The sequence below is a fragment of the Tachypleus tridentatus genome, chromosome 13 (genome assembly GCF_004210375.1).
Source record: "Tachypleus tridentatus isolate NWPU-2018 chromosome 13, ASM421037v1, whole genome shotgun sequence".
Classification (NCBI taxonomy): domain Eukaryota; kingdom Metazoa; phylum Arthropoda; class Merostomata; order Xiphosura; family Limulidae; genus Tachypleus; species Tachypleus tridentatus.
In genome coordinates, this window is record NC_134837.1 from 225147396 (window position 1) to 225165097 (window position 17702).

At 32.9% G+C, this 17702-nt stretch overlaps 1 protein-coding gene across 1 annotated transcript in view; it reads left to right on the forward strand.

The window, feature by feature from the left end:
- Positions 1 to 17702, forward strand: part of LOC143237662 (5-oxoprolinase) — a 214426-nt gene that overhangs the window by 163358 nt on the left and 33366 nt on the right. Inside the window, exons 25-26 of the mRNA XM_076477158.1 lie at positions 12662 to 12736; positions 14351 to 14497. Coding sequence (XP_076333273.1) covers positions 12662 to 12736; positions 14351 to 14497 — 222 coding nt within the window. The remainder of the gene's footprint in view (positions 1 to 12661; positions 12737 to 14350; positions 14498 to 17702) is intronic.

Here is a 17702-nt window from a genome sequence, read left to right on the forward strand (position 1 = left end):
GTGGACTTTTCCATTTTTAGAAATTAATGGATGGTTCAAGATTGCACAAAAAACATAATTTTAGGGTTTTTTTGACAGTTTCAGTAATTTTACATGGAATTTGGTGCAAAGATACTTTTTAACAGATTCAATACATATGCATACAAAAATGTGGAATATACCCATTTTTAATCATTCTAGGGAAAGGGGGCAAAAGTAAAAAAAATCATTATTTTAGGGGTTTGGGGTAATTGCTTAGCTATGTTTTGACCAATTTACATGGAATTTGGTACAATGATACTTTTCTGTAGGTAACACATATTAATGAATAAAAGTACTGTTCTTGCCCATGTTTAGTAACTATATTGATGTTCCAAAAATATAAATTTAGGATTTTTTTGACAATAAATTTGTGGTACATAGAATTTGGTATAAAGATACTTTTATGCAGGTCCTAAACAATGGTATAGGCAGTTTTCAAGTTTTTTGTGGTTTTCATGAACTTTCTGATGTCAAAATTGGCAATGTTGAGATTGTGTGGTGAAGACATATTGCATTTACCCATGAATATTGGCTTCATTAATATTTGGGATGTTGTTAAAAATTATTGACTGGTATCACTCATAGGTTTTACATTCAATTGGTTGCTAAATTTGCATAATATCTGCCATTCCCAACGATTTTGAAGAAGATAGATCTTTTACTCAGACCTTTTCATCTTCAATGTCTGTAGAGCAGGATTGTTTTTTTGTCCTAATCCTGAAGAAGGTTCTATTAGTAGCTCATTTTTCTTTTGTCTTATGTATATTAAACTTTAAATCTTGAACTAATTTCAGTTGCACCTGTGGGTGTGCCATGTTAAACAATTAATTACTTGAATCTTTATTTTTATGTACCTTCTTCTGATATTTGTTTTGTTGCTGACAACTTTAGAAACTAGCAAAATATTAAAATATTTCTATGCATTGTTTTATATTAACTCATTGTTATTTTTTGTTCTGCATAATATGATTTACCTGTCTTGAAATTTTTTCTAGTATACAGTTATCAGCTATTCTCATTTTCCTGGTTATTTTGTTAGAATCAAGTATATAACTTGCACTCTTCATTTACTGCAGATATCAGTAATGTTGTTTCTATTGTCAAGTAGTTCTTATGTTCCTTTGACACTTTAACTGTTCATATCATGTTAAAAGGCACATCTTTTCCTTCCAGCTGATCTCAAAAGAATTGTTTTTTTCTTGCCCATTTTGACTTTGCATGTGTTTCACCTGAACTGGTTTGCTATTTGTGGTAATCTTTTTATGCCTGCTTTCTTTAATTTTTTACTGCTGTATTTTGTATTCACTGGAGCAGTAATTCTCATATAAAAAGCATTAAATCACAGTAAGAGCACATTAACTGTTTCAGATAAAACTAATGTAAAAGAACACTTGATTGTGGGTTGCCATGTCACACACATGCTCAGCTCATGAAATTGTAGTTTTCTTAGTCTGTAAGCTGAGGAGTACCAAATTTTTGCATTTCAGCTAATTTTATTAAAAATTATTTTAAAAACACTTTTTATATAAAACAAAAATTTATAATACTGCATACTGAAATGCATTTTCATTCAAGTGAAAATTAAAATCATTCTTCTGTAAATCTTGTTGAGTCTCCAAAATCATTGTTTCCAATAAGTATTCATTTAACTTTCAAATATGCATTTTTGAAGATAAAACTATTTATTTAACTAAAAGAGGCTGCCCAAAATCTACTGTTCATCAGACTTTCTAAGTAAGCTATAAATAGTTTAAAAAATTCCTTCAACATTTACTGTGGCAAAATATGATCTACACAAGCCTAACAGTTTTGCATACTTTAGCTGTGGGAATAACAATCAACAACTTTTAAGATTTATGTTGAGCAAAATTTGCTGTTTTTTTTTATTGTTTATTAAGATGTCTATCAGTCAACTAAAGTTGATAAACAAACAATCTTGAAAGTTAGGAGGAGATAGGGAGGACCTTATATGGTGGACTTAAAACTTATTACTGTATCACCAAGTCAAGAAGGTAGAAAATCCAGATTCTTGTTTATAAGCATGTATAATTTGTATTTATAATTGGTTGGAAACTGTGGTAAGCTATTTTTAATATTTGAAAATTTTGAAAGGGAGAAATTAGAGCTCAGATGTATTATGTGACAGGAAAAAGTGATGATTGAGAAATTGTTAACTATATCCTTTTCAAATTTAGAAATTAAAGCTAATTACAGGTTTACTGACATGCATTAATAATAAAATTGGTTAATTACATTTTGAATATAATATTGTAACATATCTTGATACACACAAATTGCTGACATGCATTAATAATAAAATTGGTTAATTACATTTTGAATATAATATTGTAAAATATCTTGATACACACAAATTAACCAGTTATGAATGACAAGGATTAAAGGTGCTGTGAGACATTTCTTTAGTACTGTTTGCCAAAATTACAATTTTTCAGATGTATTATTGATGTTATAAATACTGTAATTGAAGTGTTGATTCGTTTTCTGTCTGATATTTGCATTTATGGTGATGTGGTATACAAGTATGCTGTATATTTTCTTTCTTTTTATTTTAACACAGAAAATTTCAAACCTCTTTGTTTATTCTGAGTTTATGCAATTTTAGCATAATGCATGCTCCAGAAGACCATTAAGTTACCTTCATTTTGGATGCTTTTGTTCCTTTGTTGTTTGCTAGAGATAACATCTTCTGTGTCAGTTGAATTTATTGCTATAATGCTTCATATTGTGAAAGACCAAATAACAACATTATCTTTTGCTGGTAGGACATATAATATCTAGAGATTAAGTTGAATTACAATAATCATTTATATGAATTGCTCCATTCTCTGTAAGTCAGAAACATTTGATTAAAACAATATAAAATAGATTTCAAGTGAGTTGGTTGAAATAACAGAATCTTGAGAGAAGAACATCAGTTATAAATTCATGATGGCCTGGTGCCCCAGCACAAGTAAGTGCACTGTGTTTTTGTATTTGACATAAATAATGGTTATGTTTAGTTGGTATAACATTTGTTCAGTTTGCTTTTGTCTTTGTTTAAATTCATTTATTTGAGTTATATTCATACTGACTTTGTTATTCAGTCTGCTGATCCTCCCATTATATAGGAGACTTACCTAATACTCTATTTTTATGTTTTATATATATGTAGATATATAAAGATAGTCTTCATTTCATGCACAAAGTCTACTTTGATGGCCTCAGTACAGAGCTGATAGTTCTGTAGATACAATGGCTACAATGTAGAAGAAGTTCTAGAATTTTTGGATAGGAAATATAATGATCAGATGCTGTCATTCAATCATGTAGTTCTTCTCACTATTCAATAGGTTTTTACTGAAGTATGTTATGAGAACAGTTCTTCTACATATTTTGCTGAAGTACTGCTCTGGTTCTAATGTCTGATGCAATGATCTGAATTGTTTATTGAAGCCTGGCATCTTAAGGATTGGTGAACTGCCTAACATCATCATTAAGTTCTGGAATGCCATCTGATATGGTTATTCCCACTTCACCTTGTTGGGTGGGCCTTTTCTTTGTCAGAGCATTCAGTTGTGCAGCAATTCTGCATAGTTTGGAATGAACTTCCTGTAGTATCCTCTTAACCCCATTAAAGATCTGACTTGCTGCTTGGTCATCAGAGCTGGTGCCTCTTATGTGTTGGTTAGTTTCTTCTTTTCCATGGCTCTCTGTTAGTTGCTCATCAGGTGCCTAACAAAGTCCACTATGGAATACTTATGTAGCACTTAGTTGGTCTGATGGTCAAAACCTGCTGCTGTCACTCACTGGAACAGCTCTCTGAGTTTCTTCAGGTAATTTTCTCATCTGGCTTTGTGGGTCAGGATGTCATCCACATAATGCATAGTGTTGGTGGTTTTGTGCAATGTCTTCCCCATTATGCAAAAGAATGTTGCTGTGAGTTAACTAACCTAAATGGAGTCCTCTTAAACTGATAATATCCATCTGGGGTCACAAAGACTATCTTCTCTTTAGGTTCTTTTACCTTTTGGATCTACCAATAACCTTTATCCTGGTCACTGTTAGTATAGAACTTGGCCCCATTTAGTTTCACCATGATAGTCTCTTGGTTGCTTTTAGATTTGGAGAAAAGTTTTGTTAGAGGTTCAGTTTTAGGAAATCTATGTAGAAGTGGTTTGAACTATCCTTTTCTTCTTCATTATTAAACTGGTGAAAAGTAGGCTGAATTTGAAGGATCAGTGATTCTAGCTTCTAACATTACCTCAAATTCTTGTATTATCAGGTCACTCATTGCAAAAAGCATTTAGTAAGACTTCACATTCACTATATCCTTGTTCATGATCTAGACCTTGTATTATACACATTCTTGTTTAGTCTGGTTTGTCTTTGATTACATCTTTGTATTGGCACAGTAGATCTTGTTCTTTCTTCTGCTTCCTTGTTAGTTCTTCACTGATGTTGACATTTGTGTACATTTCATCTTCACCCGGTAGTTTTAAATCTAATAGGTCTTCATCTTCTATGACAAAGTTACCATCTTCTGACTCTAAATCTGCAATCTCCATACCTGTAATATTCATCTTTGTTTCAGTGGCTGCACCTATTAGGTCTTATTTTCTCTTGAAGTACTTGGTGTGGTCTTCCTGTCCTCTTTCACTTTGTAGTCCCTTCTTTTGACCACTTCCTGCTTTTTAAAAGGTTCTTTCCACTGAAGGGTGAATTTGTGTTGTCTGTGAGTAGCAGAACTTAGATCTTCTGAACGATGTTGAAATGTCAGTCTTTGGCCTTCTTGTTATAGAAGTGCTTCTGACTGGCTTGAGCTGCATGCAAACATCCTTGAGCACTTTGACAGGTCTTCTTTAGTTGACTTTTTTTAGGTCTAATAACAATTCTACGTATTTATCATTTTTTACTCTTTTACTCCTGTCCATACTTTTTCAGTATCTGCATATGACCTGCTATTGTTCTTATGTACAGTAGCTTAAAGGATAAAATTATTTAGTCGTTTGTGTTATTTCTTGGTAAGCAAATACAACTACAAGCAGGTACCTGTCCCAGTTTCATGGTCTTTATTGGAGCATCTTCCTGAGCATGTTCCTTAAGACTATTGACTATTTCACAAAGTGGTTGTATGGGGTAGTAAAGGCTGCCTAATAGCAGTTATGAGGTAGACTAGATCCCTCTGACACTCAGGACTTCTTTTAGAAAGCCTACTCTGCAGAACACTTCAAGGAATGCTTCTGCTACTCTCTCTGTCTCTATTTTCATCACTGCCATGGCTTCTGGGTAATGTGCAGCACAGTTGACTACTACCACCACATACTGTTTGCCTTTGTTAGATACAATAGCTAATAATCCAATCAAGTCCAGAGCTACTCTGCTGAATGTCTATCTTTCTTCTAGGTACTGTCCTTTGGGAGATGTCACATGACCTACAGAATCTGGTCACATTTCCAATGATTTTTAGCCAGTGGAAGTTGCTGGTGATTCTATCTCAATTTTTTTTTCTCCTAGGTGACCTCCCACAGTTGACTTGTGTGTGAAATTTATAATGTGAATCCTGTATTCTGTTGGTACTGTGATCTGTGTAACTTCCTCAGCAGAAGTATGACACTTCCTTCTGGTCCTCTATGTTGTAACTCCATTTCCCCTTGGTCTTGTGTGTGACTTTCTCCCAGGCATTATCCCAATGTTTCTGCAGTGAAGAGTCTTTCTTCTGTGCTTTCTTCAGTTTCTGAAGACCACATTTCAGGTGTTGTCTTTTAAAACTTGTAGGAGCTTGATGTCTTGCTTACTTTTCTTTTTTGTTTAAGCTCTCGTGGTGACTGCTGATACCTCATCAGTCTCCTTTCTGTCTGGTATATTGACAATTACCAAGTTGTAGACAGTTGCTTTCATACATATGGTTTCAACATCTCCTACATGGTATGAAGAGTTCATCTTTATTTTTAGTATGGGAAGTTTTCACAATATCCCATCAAGCAGCACATACAGATGTACTATGCTAGTTCTCATTGTTGCATTCAGTATCTTGTAGTTCAGTGACACCTCTCAATGTTTGTCACATATTCTGATCATCACTGGCACTGTTGACCCATCCATTAATGTAAGCTGACCATCAGTTATGCACTATTTAATCATGGAAATAGAACTTCTTTCTTGTGGTTAATCTGATAAGTTATCTTCAGTATATTTCTTCTAGCAGTGGCAACCATGTTGACATTCACTCTTTTCTTGTTTCTTGCCACCACCATCTTTATGGGTAGCTACAGCTACTCCCTTCATGGGCTTCCATATACTCTTCTGGCAGCTTGATTAGTTTGTTCATAACTTTTGGTGCTCTCTCTCCTTAGAACAGTAATGTGTCTGTGGAGTACATGATCATCAACTGTTCACGTATTAGTTGATTTGTCAGTTTTTCAAAACCATCGCCTTTGGCCATGTCAATCCATTTTGTGAAGTATCACTGTAGACATGCCACAAACTGAAATACAGTATCTTCTGTGTAAGGTTTGACTTGTCTGAACTTCCAGCAAAATCTATCCTTAATAAGCTCATGACACTTTAGCAAGGCTATTTTTAACTTGTTATAGTCCATAGCATCTCCTGAAGTCATGTCCACATACACTTGTTAGCTTTTTTTTTTTCTAAGAAGGGGCTGAGATGGAATGGTAAGTCACCTGTAGGTAGATTCTTCATACCTCTCCAGGAAAACATCCATATCACCTTTCGTTCATCAAATTTAGGAAGCATAAGTTGGCTGGATCTGACCCTTTTGTTATTTTTGGGCCCTCTGTCTTTTTTGTTGGGTTAGCTTGACAATCTCAATTTGTCCTCTCATTTTCTACATTTCAAGTCTTCTTCTTTTTCTTCTTTTCTTTTTCTATTTATGAGCTTGTGTTTTGTACTCAAATTCTTTTTCAGTCTTTCTTTCTTCCTGTCTTCTCTGTCTCACCTTCCCTCTCTTCTATTGATGCTTTTCTCTATTTAGGTCTTGTTGGTTGACAAACTTTCATAGATAGGTATCTTTAAGCCCAAGTCACTCACTCGTTTCTATTCACTTATCAAAGTATCTCAACATGATTTTCTAGTGTGGTTGAGACAGTATTTTCACCTACACCACAACTGGGTTTATAAGCCTCTTTGCCACTCTTTTTTTTACATCTTTTTCTACCACCATTGAGCACTGTAGATCTTGGCTGCTCACCAGTGTCTGATTTTGTAAGGCTCTTTGAGAAAATAAGTTTAATATAAAAATATCACAAATAGAACTGGATCATTACCTGTGAGCTTTGATTACATTGACTTGTGCCCATTAAAGTAATTGATAAAAGTTATAATTAGATCAGTTAATACCTGCAGGTTTTATTAATGGGCCACATTCTTTATGTAGATGTCTGTGATATTATAATGATATATTTCAACTATAAAATACTGGAACATATTCCACTTATTTTAAAATTAGGAAATTAAAAATGAATAAAATGTATATACAAAGGTTTGTTACCCTATTGGCTACCACAGTTGTATTCAGAGTTTTGATTAATTGTCTGTTTTTTTTGTCCACACATTCTTTCTCAGTTACTTTATAATACAATTGACAAGATGAACTGTTCCTCTATATTCTGTTATTACAATATAGTCAGTGTTAACTTCATTTTAAAAATTACCATTATATATTCTTTATTGCTAAACTCACAATTACATAATCTAGAACTAGAAGTTAATAATGATTTCTTGCTGCATATTTTTACTCCAACAGAAGTCTACAACATTCCATGCAATACTGGATATCCTGATGCATTAATACTCAATTAAACCAGCAAGAAACTCAGAAAGTTCTTGCAATATGATACTATAATCTTACTATTGTAAATAATTGCTAATTCATGACAACTGAACTACATAACATATGACTTGTAAACAGTTACATGAGCAAAATTAAAATAGAATATTGCTTCTAAAATAATTAAATATGACATCCATACTATATAAACTATCTTAATCAGAATTTTCATATTCCAGTTAAACTAAAATAATTGTGTATATCTATGATCGCTGTCCAGCTTTAAATTGGAATTATCACAGGTGTAATAAGTGAAGTAGAAGTAGCAGAGGCTAGTTGTAATATTAGGGTTGTGTCTGTAGCAAAAGTAAGCATACAGTTACTAACATATCTGAGATCATTAGTTAAGAATTGTGCAAACAAGTTACACCAGTAAAAGTGATGTTGAAGAACAGTCATACAACCTTAATAGAGTGATTGGTCTTCTCTGTTAGTGATTGTTTGCAATAAGGATGGTATGTTGAAATTCTATGTTCATTTTAGATTGGGGTGTGCAGTAACTTGCACTAATGCCTCTTTCTTACCATGAACAGATAAATTTTTGGATGTAGCAGAAGGTTCCTGTTGGTTGAACACTGTATTTCTGGCAACTGTATAAATAGCAAGTCAGTTTGAAAAGTAACAAAAGTAAGATTACTATTTGTACAGGAGTAACTTTGATGGATTTTATGCCACTCAGCCTGTGCAATGCCATCTGCTACTTTTGAGAAGCTGATGAAATTTACTCTGAAAGGACTATAACTGGCCAGATGCCTGGTCTAGATTGATTGTGGTGATTGATCACATGTTCACATCTGCAACTGAGAACTTGAGAATGGTATTCCAGCTGGCAAGTAAATCAGACTTGAAACTGAAGCCAGAAAAATATGCGTTTATTCTTAAAGAAGTGAAGTTTCTTGGTCACATTTTATGTAGAGACAGAGCCTCTATAGATCTTGCTAAAATAGCAGTGGTAAGAGAATGGCCTCAACTTACAACCAAGAGAGAAATCTTCCGTTTCTTGGTTTGGTGTTGTATTACTGACCATTTGAGGTCAGTGTATTCAAGAAAGCAATAGTGTTGTTTGCTCTCATTAAAATTGAGATGCTCTTTAGATACAAAGAATGTGACTAAGCATACCAATTCCTTAACCCTGCTTTAACAACTCTTGTGCTGGCATATCCATGACAATAGCAAATTACTTTTGTACACCAACACCAGCAATATTGAAATTGCAAGATGAAATAGAATTTGTATTTATGTATATTAGTCATATACCCATAACTCTAGAAGAAAGATGCTGTAGGAGAAAAAATCTGTCCGCAGTTGTAGTTTTTGTAAAACAATATTGCCACTGTTTGTATGGTTGGAGGGTCAACCACTTCAAACTAGAGTAGATCTTCATGATTGAGAGACACTGCCAGGGGATGATTGCTGACTGGACTGACACTTGAGATCTCTACAACACAGAAGAAGATCAGTTCAGACTTAGCAAAATACCTTTGTTGCAATGTGAAGTATAGCACCTACTGACTGATACTAAGAGAGTGAGGCAAAACCAGAGATAACCTAAGATCTATCATAGTGGCCAACCAGAAGATGACATTTGTCAGTGGAGAATCTGCTGATGTGGTTAATGTGAAAAAGAGTGAATTTTCTTGCCAACTCTTGATGAGTATACTTTTCAGATATATTTATATTTAACTTAACAGGATTGTATATTAAGTTTATGTTTGTTTGAGTTTGCAATTATTATATTTATTTATATCCAGTTAACCTTTATTTGTTTGATGTGATTTGTAATAAGATTCAGATTTTGATTTCATCATAAAAGTGTTAGTTTTATTGTATATGCTTACCAGACTTCCTTAGAATTCTGCACTCTGTGGTTTAATTTTATAAAGAGATTGTTCTTTTTGTATACTTTTCTGTAGTTCAAAAATGTTTTTCTTTTATTATAATCTACCTTTTGTATGTTATGTTAGCATACTTTGATGTAATTATAATGTGTAGTGTTTCAGTGATTAAAGGATACTTTCTTTTTGTATGCATATATTAAATGGTTTTCATTAAACTAAAAGGTAGGTGAACTGTTAAGGTAGATTTTGATATGTAAGTGTGTTAAAGGTGTTTTGTGTATGTTTATATGTACTTGAAGTCATCATTTGAGTTTCTTTTTGTATTATCTATTTTTATATGAAACGTTTTTCTATTTTTATATAATATATGTGTGTTTTTGTGTTGAGCATTTTATTTTTGTATTATACATTAATTCTTGTTAAGGGTTTTTTTTTTTTATTGTATCAGGTCATCCCTTAAGTAATGTCTGATTTTAGATTCAGAAAAAGAAAAAGGATTTCAAAAGCTTTTAATGTTATTTAATCAATAATGTACTATTATTATTAATTACTTCCATCCAACAATTCATAAGCTTCTGAATGCAACTTCTGTAAAATTCTTGAGTTTGGAGGAGAAGAATGTAGAGAGGGTAGTTTTGACATCTTCATGTGTTCCAAGCTCTTTTCCATCAAGGTAGTTCTGCAAACTTCTGAATAGATGATAATCAGATGGGGCAAGGTCTAGAGAATAAGGAGGATGTGGAAGTTTTTTCCAGTCTAGCTCTTCAATCTTTGCAGATGTGATCCTTGTCATAGGGAGCTGTCCATTATCCTGGTTTAACATTTACGACTGATCAAAGCAGGCCTCTTTTCTTACAGTGCAATATTCAAATGCTCTAACTGTTGACAATAGAAGTCTGATGTAATTGTTGCATTGAGTTGCAGCAACTCAAAATGGATCACACCAACAATATCCCATCAAATGCTTAACAAGACTTTCATTCTTATAAAATATCCATTTTTCCTCTACAGTCAACAACCTATCAAGGTTGTAGAGAAGTGAAAATGTCCACTCTTACTCTAAGGTTGGCTTTTGTCAAATCATGGAACACACATTTTCCAAGTTTTGACACTGTTCCAAGCTGTTGCAGACAATGGTGAACTGTTGAATGTGTTTACTAAGCTTCTGTGCTAGTTGCTCATCTGTTACAGCACAATATTCATCAAGTGCAGCCAGCAGTAAGTCATCATTAAACTCAACAGGATGACCTGTATGTGACACATCATTTAAGCTGTAGTCACTTGATCAGAACTTCTGAAACCACCTTCAAAATTTTTTTCATTGAGAAATTCTGTACCATAAACACCTTGAATGTTTCATGTAGTTCCTGCTGCACTATTGCCTTTTTTAAACTCATAAAGCATTATACACCTAATGTGCTCCTCAGACATATCTATCTTCATAAGGGTTTATTTGGTTAATGATCTGAAAAAGCGAAGTTGGGTTAGTTTATTTTATTCGTCTGAACATTTTTATACACGTTCTACTACATATTTTGGTCATTAAAGCCTTCTACAAAGACAGAAATGATGAGGCATTTTCTGTATTAAATTTTCAGACATTACTCATGGGATGACCTGATTTCTATTTGTAATAAAGTGGTGTTATTTGTGAATATACGTATTTTGAATTACTGGAGGATTTTCTTTTTATTACTACTTCATTATTTAGTGCATCACATTTTCCATAATGAAAGGTATGAGTTAAGGATTATTGCATAGTCCATGTTGCACATAAATATTTCCAGGAACAAGAGAAATTTGATGTCCTTTTTTATAAAGTGAACTGGTTTTAAAACTTAAATTTAATTGTCATAAAAGAACCACTTAAATGGAAAATCTTCTTTTCAGTAATTTTTATATTTCATGTGACATTTTCTCTGTGCTAACATTAACTGTATATGGACTTAGTCAGTTTCACCAACCTCATAATCACCACCTAACACAGAATGTGAAATAAATCTAATTTACCATTTTTGTTCTTTCTGGAATGACTGCATATTATAACATGAAGTTATACACTATTTATTCATACAAGCAAACTAACAGACTTTCTAACTAGTTTTATTTCAGGACAATTGCACATAAACCTTCTCATAATTTGGCCAAAGCTGTTAATTGAGTTGGATAACCTTATGTAAATAAAGAATCAAATTACACATTCACTACATGTGTTACATGACCATTTTGTTTATTTAATGTTTTTCTCATCTGACCTAATAAGTTTGTAGTTTGTGTATTTTAGTTACTTTTATAACAATAAATGAAAAAAATTGCATTATGAAAACAAGAAATTTAGTTCTTGCATTTTGAATCTTGTTTTGCATTTTGAAATATGTAATTCATATTATGAAATATTACTATGCACAAAAAATAGAATGTTTTAAACTACTGAATTTAACTGCTTTCTAACTGAACTATAAATATCTTAAAATAATCCTGATGAATAACAACAAAATTTTCAGAACCTGACATCTGAGTGCTGCTACCCACATATCCTTCAATAAATTGGAATATCTCTTTCTGCTGATTAGAAATAATCCAAAAGCAGATGTCAGGGAGAATTGTTGGCATTTTTTGAAAAACAGCATGTGCTAGGAAGGATGTAATTTTGGGTTTCACTTTATTACATACATCTCAGTTAAGAATGAAGTTTAGAGGCTATAAGTGTATATTTTAGCAAGGAGATATCTAATGTATGAGTATGTAATTTGTTGGAACTTTAAAAGATCATATAGGGGAGAAAAGAAAGTCTAAGGTGGATAGTTTGGAACAAAGAAGTGTTAGTTTTTCTGTTTACTTTTTACTTTTCATTGCGTAAATTATTGCCCTGAAAGTTTCTGTGAAAATGCATTTTGAAAAATTAAATTTACTTTCACAGATTAACATGTTTAATTTTTAAAATTTTAACTTGTAGGGTATCACTTTAGTGTCCAGTATGATTGATACATATGGTACAGAAGTTATTCAAGCCTACATGGGATATATTCAGGTAAATATTCTTTAGTCATAGTTCTAACAAAAACATTCTCTAGCTCTTTGGCAATATTTTTATTTCTTTAAAAAACTTGTTAAGATACTAAACATTTCAGTCCCAATTTTTCTAATAAAAGTCCTTGTGATTTCAGTTTTGTATGTGCTGAGGTTAATCCAGTTTTATAAGAACAAAGGTTCAGGGATAGTGCTGCCCTTAGAACTGTTTCCTACATTATCAATTATGCTAACTCTGATATTCATAGTGTAACCAGCTTTTTCAAAAGATGGTCATTCATAGATTACAAGTTTTGACAAATGTTCCACAAACTCTCCACTATACAGGGAAGTTGACTTTCAAGACCTTGTTCAAGAGCCCAAAAGTGTAATGGAATTGTATCAGGGAGACTATTTGATTACTGTGATTCCAGTATTTCTGGTCATATTTGTCATAAACATAGATATTAATTTTCAGTTATGCCTGGAGTCTTGTTAGTCTTAGTCAACTTTAAATCTTTGTATTTTTGTTAACTGTTTTGCTAATAGAAACAGACAGTATTTGCCCAGATTCATTGCAGTAGTTTTTTTTTTAATCAAAGATTAGCTTTCTGTAAATATAGCCTTCACTTGAGGGTGATTATTGATCTGAAATGGGCTGAGGTATTCAATTAGTGCTGAAGACTCCCTTATTCAAAATGTTATGTTCTGTGGTTCTACATAATGAAAAATTCCTTCTTTACTATTATTGTAATACAGAAAGGTCTGTTTTATCCTACAAATTTGTCTGTGGTGACATTGTTCTCTTAGTTGGTTGGGAATTCACTTTGTATTCTTTATTTCTAAATTTGGGTAAATGTGCACTGTTGAAAACTTGAGCTTGTGACATTTTCATTTTGTATGGTGCTTGTGCTTTGACTCACCATATTTTTTATGGTTAATACTGTATATTTTTAGCTTGATTTATTTTGAAGCACCACTTTTATAAAGTTATTTTTATATCAGATGTTATTAGATTGCTCACAGGTAAATACTCTTTCAAAATTGATTGTTCTATCAGAGCTATTTAAAGGTCACTGTTACCTTTGGTACAGGGTGTTCGGAAAGTCACTGTGCACTTACATATTTATTAACAGACATGTTTCAATATAGAATACAGGAGGTAAATATGATTGACAATTATAAACAATGTTGAAAGTGACCTCCTTTAGCATCAATACAGGCTTGGATCCTTCTTATTTTGCTTCTAAACACCACTATCAGTTGCTGGCTTGAAATAGACTGAATGAATGCTGTTATCGCTGCTTTCAAAACTACACAGTGACTTTCCAAACATCCTGCATAATGAGTTGCATCTGTGATGATATACCAGTGTGTTACCATATTTAGACCATTCAGTTAAACAACAACTCTCTGTACTTATTGAACTGAACATACATATATTAGATTTCTGAGTTTATAGTTAGTTGTAAACTTAATGGTATGGACTGTATATTAAAGTATAAAATCAACAAAAATAATTTTCAGCTACCCTTTTTATGTTTTAATATAATGTAATTTTACATAGCTGTTGCACAATTAAAACATGTGCTAAATTTTTTACAAAAGATGAATTTAACACAAATGTTCATTTTAGTCGAATGCAGAACTTGCAGTGAGAGACATGTTAAAACAGATTGGAAGAAATGTTAGCAGCGAAAATGATTATGTTGAACTGAGATCTGAAGATTATATGGATGATGGCACATCTATTAAGCTTCATCTTACTATTCATACAAAAAAGGTCAATTTTTTTGTATCAAATATTATTATACTGCTCATGAGTAAATGTCTGCTTTCAGAATTGATTGTTATATTATATTTATGTAAAATTTATTGTTATGTAGAGATAAAAGAGTTGCAGTATGAAAAGAGGAAGAAGTCGTATCTCTTCAATAAACAAAATTTTCCACGAATTAAATTTTTGGAATCAAGTTATGTTTTATTTATTGGCTAATTCATTAAAGCTCTTTATTGGAATGCATTTATTGTTCATTTTACTTGGAGTTGTATTACTTGATAAAGCCAAATTTATATTTATGTGAAAAAGCTTTATGATTCTATTCTTATACCTATTTTAATATAATTATGAATTAATTATAAATATATATATCATCAGTTACTTATGCATTTTGAAACATAACTTGGTAGCTTTGGTACTGTTTAATATCAAATAAACTACAAGAAAATATACGGTTCACTTTAGGTGCCTTACAACTATTCTGTTGGGCATACCAATCAACATTGATTAATTTACTGGACTCTAGTTGTGTTCCTTTTCATTAAATATTTTCTCTAAGTTGTTTACTTTTAAGAAGACATTGGCAATAGAGTTGCTAAGCCTGATTTAATTATCAACTGGAAAAAAGTATTGAAATTTATAATTTTATCATTTTTAATCAATCTTCCAAGTTTTACTGATACAGTACAGTATGATATTATTATGTTTTTATTTAAAATTTTCAGCATGAATCGATTCATAATCTTGATAATTTACAAAGGTTAATTATATTACATTAAAATGATTTTGGAATATTGCTGTGTTGTTATAATTGATATGGTCATGCTCATTGTCATCCTTTTGCTGTCTAGTAACCTTAAACTGTGACAGTTGTCCTGCACTAAAGTTTCCATTTCAGTAGGCTACATTGTAAGACTGTCATGTTTAGAAAGAAAACAAAAGCACACTCCTCCTCTCTGATGACTTAAGGCATTAGGGTGGCATGATGATGGCTTTTTAACATGTACATCAGTTGATTGTATAAAAATCCATATATGCTGTGTCCTGTGACTTAATTAACATGTCTTTTTACTGAATGACATACATATTCATTTCATTTTCTCTTTTATATATATATATAGTATGTAATGGTTGAATTGGTTGTATTGTGGAAGCAGTTTGTGTACAGGTGACTTGTGTCACTCTTCTAGATCAGTATATTCTTAATTATATTCAGTACTATTGCCTTCAAAATGTTAATATGTTTTACCACTGATCCTTGTGTTCATGGTTTCTCACCTTTTACAAGAAAAAGTATTTTGTTTATCATGGTGGACATAATACTTGTTTCAGGTCTGTTTGTGTATGATTCTGGTGTTCTAAGTTAATCCATATTTCCTTGTTTCTAATACTATTAAGTACAGAGGATAGTCACATATAGTAAATTCCAAATCCTTAACCTCAATGCATCTTTATGATCTAAGTGTATGAATATTTTGCATATCCTTCCCAAAAGCATTCATTATTAACTGGCATTGCATTATCTATAAAATGCCAAACAATGTCAAAATGTATTTCTGATATATGCCATTCCACCAATAATTTTTATTGCTTTTGTTTATCACATAATTTCCTTATTCCCCCCATTGTAGATGCCTGAAAATGGTGAGAGGACCTCCCAGAGAAAGTTCTGTCTTTTCAGTTTACCTTCTTTGAGATTTGAACTTCCATGTGTTCATTGTGTGTGGCAACCCATAAAAGGAGAAGAGGATCCTGGTGGTTGAGGGGTCTAACCCCAACACAGCACTTTGGCCTTGAATTCCTGTAGATTCCGAAATCCAAATAAAAATAAAATATTTAAAAGCAGCTCATTGGTAAGTGACCATATATAGAAGACTCTGAACAACAGTCTCCTCACCATTCAGCACCTTGATCTTATTTTCATATCCTATATTTTTGTGTGACAAACCTTTAGGGCAAGTGTCTCCCTTTTTTTATTCAGAAGGGATTAGAGGGCCTTGTTGAGTCTTCAAAGTTAGTCACAAAGCTATGTTCTGGGGACATATTGCTTGAAACATCTACACCAAAATACAGTGAACTCCTTTTGAATTTGAAGGTCATTGGGGATATACTCATTGAGGGTATACCCTGTGCTGCTTTAGTTTCTTCATGAACAGCTATTGTTGAGAGAACATCCCCAAGTTGGAGATCCTCACTTGTTTCTCTAATCAAAGAGTTTCTACAGTGCAACGTATCTCAACTTGAGATACGAGAAAAGAATTATGGTGCCTACCAGTTATCTTGCTTTGACGTTAACATCACCACATCCACCTGCTTCTGTCAGGACAGGTTATCTGAACTCTAAGATATGGTCATACATTTCCAACCATTCCAGATGTTTCCAGTGTCAGCAATTCAGTCATTTGAAGGGATCTTCTCATGTTTCTGTTATGTGCACTTGTGGTGGCAAAGACCACTATACCTACAAGAGTCAATTGGATTGTTACTGCATCAATTGTAGTGGTTCCCACCTATCTTACTTTCATTCTTGCTCTAAGTAGGTGGAATAGAAATAATTACAGCATTTAAAAACTGTTAATAACACTTCATATCTCGAAGGTCAAAAGTTGTTGCACTCTACTCCATCTTATACATATACTGCTGCACTACGTTCCATTACTACTGTGGATGTGCAGACAGTGCTTTCTGTACCTCCCTTAGAGTCTTTTATGCATCATGTGAAGAGTATTTTGTCCTCATAAATAAGCATGTTGATAGATCAACATGTACTTCTTTCTCTGTCCCTACCATTCCTTCAACCGACTATCTGGACCCACTTCCTTTAGCTCCACTTCTGGCATTTGTTTGGGTCCACCTTCTTTGGCCTTGAGGTACAGAACAGTTATTTGTTCAGGCCCTTGGTCACTGGAATCTACACCTGCTGACATACCATCACTGTTTGTTCTCTCTACCTGTCTCTTGAAAAGAATTGTGATCACTGAGACCTTGATGCTGTCATTGAACAGTTGTTGTTTCCCTTTTTACCCTTGGGAAACTTTAATGGATACAATCTCCTCTGGAGTGGTGTTGATATTGATGGTAGGGTGATTCCATAGAGCGTATGCTATCTGATCACGACCTTTCTCTCTTCAGTTCTTACTTCCTATACTTATTATCATGAACCTATTCAGTCATGTATACTCACATTGAGCTCTCTATCTGCTCTGCT